Genomic DNA, 9,795 nt, shown 5'->3' with positions numbered 1-9,795 from the left:
TAATATTTTCGAAATAAATGTTTGAACGTATACTCTTTCAAGGTTTCAAACATCATTGATGGGTTTTGTTGAGAGATTGTTGGAATCAGGCGCCCAAAATTAAGCGCACGTAATTCGGGCAGCATCAGTTCAAAGATTTCCCCTTATAGGCAAAAATTCCCAGTGCTGTTCGGTTCGGTAAAGGTTCAAGTAAAGTCGACTTTGATAAAGATTCTTACCGGGAAGCCATCAAATTTGTCCATAAACATGCTGGTTGCCATAAGAGAAGGTCATCAAATCGAAATTAGGAATCTATATAACAATCCATGAATGCTGTTTTATTCCACATTCTAAGTGATAAACGTTGAAAATTTAAATGTTTCAAATCACCTAAAATGCAGCGCAAAACTAGCTAATAAATGGTTTTCATATACAAATGCATTTTAGCTTTAGGCCGCCAAAAGTAGATTGCCTCTTATAAATTAGACAGGCTAATTTTAGAACTTATACTTACTACACTGGTATTATAATCACTTAAAACGGGAACAATTTAATGTTCTAAATTTTCATTAGGTACAATTGTATTTTTTTCACATTTCAATGTCAAAAATCATATCACTTTTGAATTCAATATCGCTTGAATCCGACCGTTTAACGGTTTTACGCAATAATGTTTTAGTTTTTTTGTCGTCGCCAGTATTTTTGCTGCTTACGACACCTGTTGTAACTGTCTGTCCAATATTGATCGGTTTAGTTGAGAAATTATTCTGATCATCCTTATTATCCGTATTTTCAACCATATGTCCTGCATCGGAGTCCAATGAAATTCCACTATCATGCTCCGCTTCAGGTTGCACTCCATGAATGCCAGATTCGCTATCATTTAGATGTTCCTAAAAATGAAAATGATGGAGAATTGGATCTTCTATATAATAGCAAACAGTCTTACTTTATCATCATTATCGGTGCTTTCACCCTCACTTAAACGACGAGATTGAACACGACGTTTGCTTTCATTTTTCTTTGCATTTTTCTTCTTCTGTGCTAATATGCTAGAATTCGATCTACAAAAACATTGAAAAATTAGTTACAATCCTTTGAAAAACACAGTATTTATGATAGCGTACTTAAATATTTTAGTTTTGATAAGATCATTGAAGCGAACAGTTTTTCTGCAACACTCAGAGAGCTCTCCTTGCGAATGATCAACAGACTCAGTTAGACTTGAGCCACCATCCATTGAAGTAGCCAAATACGTAGCATCATCGACTGATGAACATTCACTCATACTTCTTGCGTAACAAGATCGCTTCAGGATACCTTTGCATTTTTGGTTAAATTGTATTAGAGCAGTTAGACTATCCATCGATGTTGACCCGGTTGCAGCATGGTTTGTATCAGCGCAAACGGACGAGCATGATTCCGATATACTTCGAGGTTTGCGCTGCTTTATGTCAGTTAGGGAAAATGATTTTTTATCATCATTCCTTTCCGAATCCGTTTGGGGGTTTGAAGTGACACTTCGCTCCAATTTGGATATATCATGCTCCATTATTACCTTCCGATATAAATAGAACAAACAGGGTCAAAATACAGCATTTTTAAAAAACAGCATAAGTCAAGAATACAAAACAAGGAGGGTACAATAGAATGATCTATATATTATAAGCTGAATAAATAGATATAAGATCAGAATGCGATTACCTAGCAATTTAAAACTAAACTTGAAGAGATACAAAGACAAATAAAAGGAAATTTAATTATTTTATAGATCATTGAAAACTTTAAGCATTTCTATTGAAGGCTACAACTTTTAGTTCATAGAAAAAAATTAAATTCCGCAGAAGTATAAGGGTATTATTACATAAACTACACGAATTGCAAAATAGCGTTTAGTAGTTTAGTTTAGTAGCGACAGTAGTTAGTAAATTTAGTTAATGAAAGATGAAACTGTTACATATTTGTTTAGTTATTAGCATGGGAGACATTCTGCGGCGTAATATATTTTTTCCTACTCACTTTTAGACTATCACAGCAGGATTCAGAAAAGGAACGCTTTTTGTTCTTCCTGCGAGAGTTTTTTTTATGTTTCCTTGACTCTTTGTCATCGATCTGGGAAGTTAGCTCGTTAGTCACATCTACAGATTTCTCCTGTTTGCTAAACAGATTTGTACTAGTATCATTGCAATCATTTTTTCCCTTTAAAATTGTATCCTTTTCTGAAGGTTGATCAGTCTTAAAATTTTGTGCGGATGCTTCTTCAGTGATGTCTTCATCGCTGATATCGAAATCGCTTTTAGTTTTGATTTCAATGCTTACACCGGAGCTAGACTTGCGTTCGCGCTTAGCAGCTTCTTTTGATACAGCTATACTAAGACTGTCATCTTCAATTTCTTTCCCAAGCTTGTTTATCTTTTCACTGATATCTTCCAATATATGATACTGTACCAAATTGCTCTCATCGGGACCGGCATAATAGCAATCAACACGTGTACTGTCTGCTAATATAACTTGTAAAATGAAATTGTTGTCCCATTCTTCGTGGTGTACTTCGGCAATATTTGCATTAGGGAAACGCACGAAAAATATGTAGTAACATGGGAAAAATCCATTACTAACATTTGTAAATCTACAGCAAACAGAATCTTCACCGTTTTCCAACTCAATGGAACTTGGATCAATATTACGAACGTTAAGAGTAAATGCAAACATGTTTTCCATGCGATTTGTAGAAAATTTAGGAAAAATAATTTTCCTGGATGCAGAGTGGGAAACCAATTGAGGTCCTCGCTGATGCTTCACAACTTGTGCACTTTGTTTTTCCTCGGACACGGGTGAAGATTCCACGTTAGTATCAGTTTCAGGTTGCACAAGTCTTAAAGAATAAAAAAATATAAAGCAGCATTATAAAAATGACAATAATTGATATAGAAGTAAGCGATATCGAGAACGAAGCCTTGAGTTAAATAATTGAATATATTTATAAAAAAAATATTATTTATTTTTTTATAAAATCCCCTAACTCGGCTCTACAAACTACTTACATTTGAGAATCGCATATTATGTATATTATGCTAGTTAACAGCGTTAATGAACTCAGTAAACTGAAGGTGATTTTTCATGTAAAATTGACCACTGAATCCGAAAATGGAGTCAGAAAAAATTAAAGTGGAATAGTTTTTGAGATATACGCAAAATTTGAAATTTGGTTAAAGAAAGAAGGTACATGTGCACAATTGCAAATATCTCCGGCTACACACAGTAAGAATTGTCGGTTGCAACAATGTGAAACAATGAGTGTGAAAAGACGTGAGGTTAAGTGTGAAAATAATTCACAAAAATTCTGTTACGCTTGTGGAAACTATCTTTTTCATTGCAAACTATGTATTTTTAAGTTGGTCCTGAGAATCTTGATAAACCGTGGGTTTCAAGTATTTTGTGCAATTTATGTAAAACATGCATAACTGGATGGATGTCTGGTGCAAGGTATGTACATATCGATATTTTTCGTGTCATCAAAGATCGATCAATTCGAATGTCAATCATTTCTAATATTGTTCGCTTCAAATAAAAAGATTTGAAAGTAAAGTACTGTTAATATTTTTTGAAACGATGGTTCTACAATTGATGGAGGGACGGTAGGGGAAAGAAATGAAAATTTTTGGTAAAGGAGGGGAAGAGCGGAAAGGAAAGGGGGGAGGGATATTGGTAGCTACACTTGACAAGTAGTCATTTTGGTCATATGGTTCGCTGGTACTTGTACCTTTGAACCCTGGCGGGTGTTGTGGGTTCAAATCCGGTTATAATCTCAGATTATAGCTTGGTTCGACTCATGCACCTTCCAGCATTGGACAAAAGGTAGGAGTCAAAATGACTACTTGTCAAGCGTAGCTACCAATATCCCCCCCCCCCCCCCTTTCCTTTTCGCTCTTCCCCTCCTTCACCAAAAATGTTCATTTCTTTCCCCTACCGTCCCTCCATCAATTGTAGAACCATCATTTCAAAAAATATTAATATATATTTATAACCGCATTTCAAGGTCAAGACTTAAAACTTGAGATTAGTCTAAAGTATTGTGCTGTGTTCTTGCCAGTTGAAGCAGAATTGCTCTGTTCTAAATTATTTTTTGATTACCTTTGACATGTTGCTTGTCACATGTTCTTTGACATAAAAGAATAGGTATGGTATTAAACGAAAAGGGGGGTCTATAGGAAAAGTAAGGATTTTCAAAGAGCCAACAGATGCATAAGTGGCAAAAAGCAAAGCAAAGCCATGGGTATAAACGTCCTGTTGAGAACTTGACCCTTTTTTATCGAGAGACTTCGCAGCCGGCTATTAGAGTACTGACTCACCCGAGACTCGAATAAAATATAAGTGGCTGCGGTTCGAACATCCATAAGTAGCTGCGGTTCGAAAAAGGAACACCAAATACTCAATATTTAGTGAACGGGACAGAATACTAATTAGTTCTTACAAAACGATTAGTTTACCTTTTAAACCGACCGGTTTCGGGAAATATGTTTCCCATCAACGGGGTGATGTCCAACTGATTATCTTGAAGAGATGGAGCATCTACATCCTTAACCTAGTCAAACTGAAGAGCAGCGATATTATTGGAACATCATCCTCATTCATTAGCGGTTGCTCAGCTGTAGATATCTGCATAGACTCTCAAGCATTTAAATGTGACGATTTTCGTACGTTTTTCAACATTTTTGCGCTGTCCCAGTCTATTTGATGTTGAAGACTAATGGCATGCATCGCCACACTGGAGTCGTTTATGCGCTTATTCTCTGTTGTCCTATGTTCTTTTATCCTGGCTTGGTCTCCTTCACTAAATATTGAGTTATCGGTTCATAAGTTGGCATAAAAAAAGTTTTTGTAGTGAAAGCCAAATAGTTGGAGAGGTGGCTCGGAGGAACTTGAGTATGTATATATGACTCCGGAACACCTGGACGGTTCTTCATAAAAGCTGGCATACATGTATCTTGACATAAGGTAATCAGACTGGGATGGTTGAGAAAAACGGAGAGGGTCCCTAACATGACGAGAAGGTCCAAATAAGGAAAAAAAGGTTTCATTTGCCTTATATCAATTTCCGGCGCGACAGCAGATGTAGAAATAGCTGAGGGACAAGAGGGGAATCTAAAACCGACATTGATACAAAAAAGGCTCTGTCAGATATATCGTGCGAAAGTTGAACAATTCAAGATTGTTTTCTTCTGTGCACTCAACTTCTTGGAATTAAAAGCAAAGCCTAAGTGCTATCATTATAACCGCCAAGCTAGCTTCGGGGCACGATGCTGGTCTAACAAGCCAGTCGTCGTATGTTCGAATCTCCCATTCCAAAGCTTCGCTTTGCTATATTCCGTGATCAAAACTTGACCTTCTGTTTTTCCATACGACAGACTTTGCAGCCAGCTGTTAGAGTACAGGACAACTGCGGAGAGTTAGTGGTGCTACGATCCTACTGACTTCTAACAGCGTCTCCCAGCCGAGAATCGAAAATACGACGACGGTAATACGCTTGGTAATACGTAAGTTGAACTTTTGATGATAAAAGGGAAAATTAGAGAATTTAAAAATTGGTAACTTTTTGTCGAAGAACTAACCTCACCATTGGCGGAGTTGGGTATTGGCGTCAACTTTTTTTTGTAATTTGACAGTGTGTTGTTCTCTATTTGTTTATAGATTGTCTTCGTGTTAAATCTAAAAATTGTTGTTTTAGGTTTTGTTAGCTGCATTTATATATCACCAGCTGATCCGACAAACTTCGTATGGCCACAAATTAAACTGTGTTGTACATAAATCCTGAGTCCCGGATGACCTTTATCACAATCTCGAGTTTTGCAAGTTTCTGAGGAGTCCATGGGTGTTTTAATATACAAATTTTCCTCACAGTAAAATAGAAAACAACTCCCCCCATTGTTTAGTCTGATAAAATGAAGCGGATAGCATTTAAATATTCGCCATCATTACAAACCATTTCGCCGAATACCATTTTGCGGGACACCAATTCTCGGTTGATCATAACGCGGAACATAGAGTTTCGCAGAATATCATTTCGCGAAAAATCTTACGCAAGATGTACTATTTCACGGAAAATCTTTTCGTAGAAAGTACCATTTCGCAGGGGTGACCCAACTGAAGGAAAGTAATAGAGGTCAATGGATCTATGAAAATAAACAAACCTAGATAGAGGTGATCTCTACCGGGGGCTACGCTTCCGACGGCAGGTCGCCGGCAACACTCGCGGCCTATGTCCGTCTCGCCCTGAATCATCTAATGTTACTATTGATAGTTTCCGGTGGTCTTGTTATTGACGAATGTTTTATGAAAGAGTCTAAAATTTCTCGAGTTCGATTAGTTGTTGAGTTACGCAAAAATTTCTGTTTTATTTGTATGAGAGTCCTTATCCCCTTACCACAGGGGTGAGGGGTGTCAAACCATTATAAAAACAATTCCTGCCTCCAAAACCCCTCACATGCCAAATTTGGTCCCATTTACTTGATTAGTTCTCTAGTTATGAGGATATTTGTATTTCATTTGTATTGGAGTTCCCCCACTATTGAACGGGGAGGGGTCATAATTCCCCTCCTAAAGAGGGGAGGGGTCTCAATTCACCATAGAAAAAATTCTTGTTTCCAAAAATACCCACGTGCCAAATTTTGTTCCATTCCACAATAGTCGGAAAATAGCGATTTTTGGCCAAAATTATTTTTTAATTTCAAATTGATACTAGTTTATATTTGTTACAAAAGAAATGATTTAAACTTATAAGAACTTATATTTAGGGTGATTTGGGGAAAAATGATCAAATGTTTTCGAAATAAATATTTGCTTGACAAAAAAAAAATTTTTCTCGCGGGGATTCTCACATTCTCTCATTGAAACTCTCTTCAGGTACTAAATAAATTTAGTAACAAAGATAATCAAATTTGTTGAAAGAGTACTTAAAATTTTAAAGATTTGCTAAAAATATGACAATTTTAAAATTATTTTTTTCAGAAAACGTCAAATTATAGCAAACTTTTAATTCATGTTTTGATAAAACATACTTCGAGCTTTCAGACGCACTTTAAGAAACTGCGGCGACAAGAGGCGACAAGAGTTGTTTTTTTGATTAAAGTTTATGAGAATTTCATTTTTATTATAAGTAGCCTATGGCGCTCCTCATTGAGTTTAAATTTGTTTTCATTTCAGTTTTGAATAGACCAAGATATCAGTTTTAAAATGATATATAACAATAATATTTACATCCGCGATAACTATTTAATTTTTTGACTTTTTTAAAATGACTTATTTTTCAAACTTTTGAAATGGGCAACTTTGACGGCTTATTTCTACATATTTTTTTCTATCAAAATTTAATTCGCGAATCATAAAAATATAGATAATTTACTACAAAACCGCGTTTAAACATGTGCTAAAATGTGAAATTTTACATTCGGCAATTTTGGCCGCTACTTTATATGGGGCCCTTCTTATGTGCATTCGCATGATTAGTTCTCGAGTTATGCAGAAATTTGTGTTCCATTTGTATAGGCGCCCCCTATACAAATGGGTATAGGGGTCTCTAACCATTATAAGAACCTCCCCTGGCCCCAAAAACCTCTACATGCAAATTTTCACGCCGATTGGTTCAGTAGTTTTCGTTTGTATGAGGAACAGACAGACAGACAGAAATCCATTTTTATAGGTATAGATGAAGGATATACAAACAACCGGTGGCGTTGATGGAGGAGGCAGATTTATTCACTAAATTTCAGAGCAACTCTTCGACGAGCTTTGATGTGGCCCTTTGCATGTAAATTACACAACATTTTTGCATTTTCTAATATTCTGGTAAGCTACAGAAGTCATAAGTGTATATGTCTCATTTCGTTTACCTGGTCCCAAAAACATGGGAAGAGTGAGACGGGTATTGAATACTAAGACAAAATATATTTAAATTCAACTTTAATCGACTTTTTTGGTTAAAAAGAATAGCTTAGAGGTCGTGCTGTTCATTGTGTTTATTAAGGGTACATTATTGTTGAGTATGGTTGACAATTCCGATTATTTTCACATATATAATATCAACTCATATAAAGGACAAATCCTTGTCATGAAACTTATAACTTCCGCTCAAGGATTCTTTTACAGTCATCGCTTGAGCTTCGCTTGATTTATTGATAACATTCAAACAAAAACTAAATTGAAAACCTAGATACTTACTTATCGACGAGCTCGACGTTTTTTGCGCTATCGAGCATGGGGCATCGTTTTTTCACAGTGGGTAGTGTAACTGTAAGAGTTTTTTCATCGGTGTTAAACTGTGCATTTCCTTCTTTTTCCAGTACTTCATATGGCAATTTCATGTCCAGTTTGTACTTTGCTGGAGTTTGGCTGACTAAATGTAACTTCTTGCTGGTAACGTTCAAACTACAATCGGCAGCCGAATTAAGTAAGGGCAGTTGAATGATTATAACTAATTCTTTTGGGATCGCGGCATCAAATTTTGCATCTTTTTCATCTGTTAGCTCGTGATACTCTATGTTTTTTCTATGAATAATTTCAAAGCTAGGTGTTCCATACAGGACTTCTTTTGTGGATTGAGAGACTTTGAGCGTGGCGCCTATCTTATTCACGCTCTTTTCTTCGGCTAGATGGCTTGATGATTTTGATAAAGGATAAAACGGATCGATCAAACATTCGTTTTGAGAACTATTGTTTTTCTGACGAATGACCGTCATTTTTGGAACACCCTTGTACTGCAATTTAGGAAATTTTAAATTGGCTCTATCCAATGACACATTGAATGACCTCTCAACCGCATCAAGGGCAGTGTCGGTCACTAGATTTCGAAGATTTCGATTAGTCTTGGCTAAACGTAGCGTATCGTTATGAAAAACAACATCATATACAATGCATTCGTTTTTTTTATTGTCATAATCCTTCCTGGGATGGCACTGTGCATAAGGAATGCTCCATTTCGAACCGCGTTGACCGAATTCACCCGTGGAACTTTGACTGACCGGACGTCCGATAAGGTCACAATAACAAACATTTACAAATGCTTTTGTTTTTTCCTGAAGTACAGTTTTAATTACATAACCCGGTAATGGATTAATGAATTGCACGTCGTATCCCCTTTCTGCTTCTAGAATTTTCAATTCATTTTCGTACTGTTTTCGATTTGCCGGATCGGAAAGTTCTCCACAATATTCAGCAAATAGTTTCCGAAATTCTTCGTTTTCTAAACACCGGGTAATATTGCGGAATTCATCACGAGAAAGTTCAAACTTTTCACCATCTACGTTTGACATTTTGTTTTTCTTTCCTTCACTCTCTATAGTATTGCGTATTCGTACCTAGTTTTTATCAATATTTTTTCCTTGAGGCCGCCGGTTAAGCAGAAACATTATTAAACCTACCGCAATCAGTCGCAATATTCAACTAATCGATGGTTGATAAACGACTTAAAAATAGTATCGTAACGATGAATGAATGAATGAATGAATGGCAACAAAATAAACTATAGGCGAAGATTTTGCGATTCTATACGAATTACAGCAGAATAGCGTAATTCGCAATGACGGCACCGCACGACCTCTTTTTCACTTACAGAACTGTCCGGTGCTGAATGCGTGAAAATTATTTCCGACATGTTTCTGTCTTTTGCACTCTTCAACAAATCGCTATTCTGCTTCACGCATACTCGAAACTAATGTAGATGTCTCCACTGCGGCGCCGTCATAAGGTTTTGCAAGGTGACGTCACGAATGAACGCAATTCATCCGTTTGACATCCACTCGTGGTTTGTTTACTATTTGT

The 9,795-nt window shown here is 36.4% G+C and overlaps 1 protein-coding gene across 1 annotated transcript; it reads right to left on the bottom strand.

Moving 5' to 3' along the window:
* Nucleotides 1-348: 348 nt before the first annotated feature.
* LOC128734053 (protein kintoun) lies at nucleotides 349-9,517 on the bottom strand. Its single transcript, XM_053828035.1, has 6 exons — nucleotides 9,396-9,517; nucleotides 8,197-9,332; nucleotides 1,999-2,854; nucleotides 1,107-1,537; nucleotides 929-1,043; nucleotides 349-872 (listed from the first exon to the last, which is right to left on the bottom strand). The coding sequence occupies exons 2-6, from the start codon at nucleotides 9,285-9,287 to the stop codon at nucleotides 570-572; spliced, it is 2,796 nt and encodes a 931-aa protein (XP_053684010.1). The 5' UTR covers nucleotides 9,288-9,332; nucleotides 9,396-9,517; the 3' UTR covers nucleotides 349-569.
* Nucleotides 9,518-9,795: the final 278 nt, after the last annotated feature.

Source organism: Sabethes cyaneus, chromosome 2 (assembly GCF_943734655.1).
Source record: "Sabethes cyaneus chromosome 2, idSabCyanKW18_F2, whole genome shotgun sequence".
Classification (NCBI taxonomy): domain Eukaryota; kingdom Metazoa; phylum Arthropoda; class Insecta; order Diptera; family Culicidae; genus Sabethes; species Sabethes cyaneus.
The sequence above is the reverse complement of the archived record's forward strand: the minus strand, read 5'-3'. Positions and strand labels throughout refer to the sequence as shown.

Coding starts and splice junctions, on each gene's coding strand:
- LOC128734053 (XM_053828035.1), bottom strand. CDS start 9,287: ATGTCAAACGTAGATGGTGAAAAGTTTGAACTTTCTCGTGATGAATTC. Junction 2,855..8,196: donor AACGTCGAGCTCGTCGATAA/GTAAGTATCTAG, acceptor TTATTCTTTAAG/ACTTGTGCAACCTGAAACTG. Junction 873..928: donor GCACCGATAATGATGATAAA/GTAAGACTGTTT, acceptor TTTCATTTTTAG/GAACATCTAAATGATAGCGA.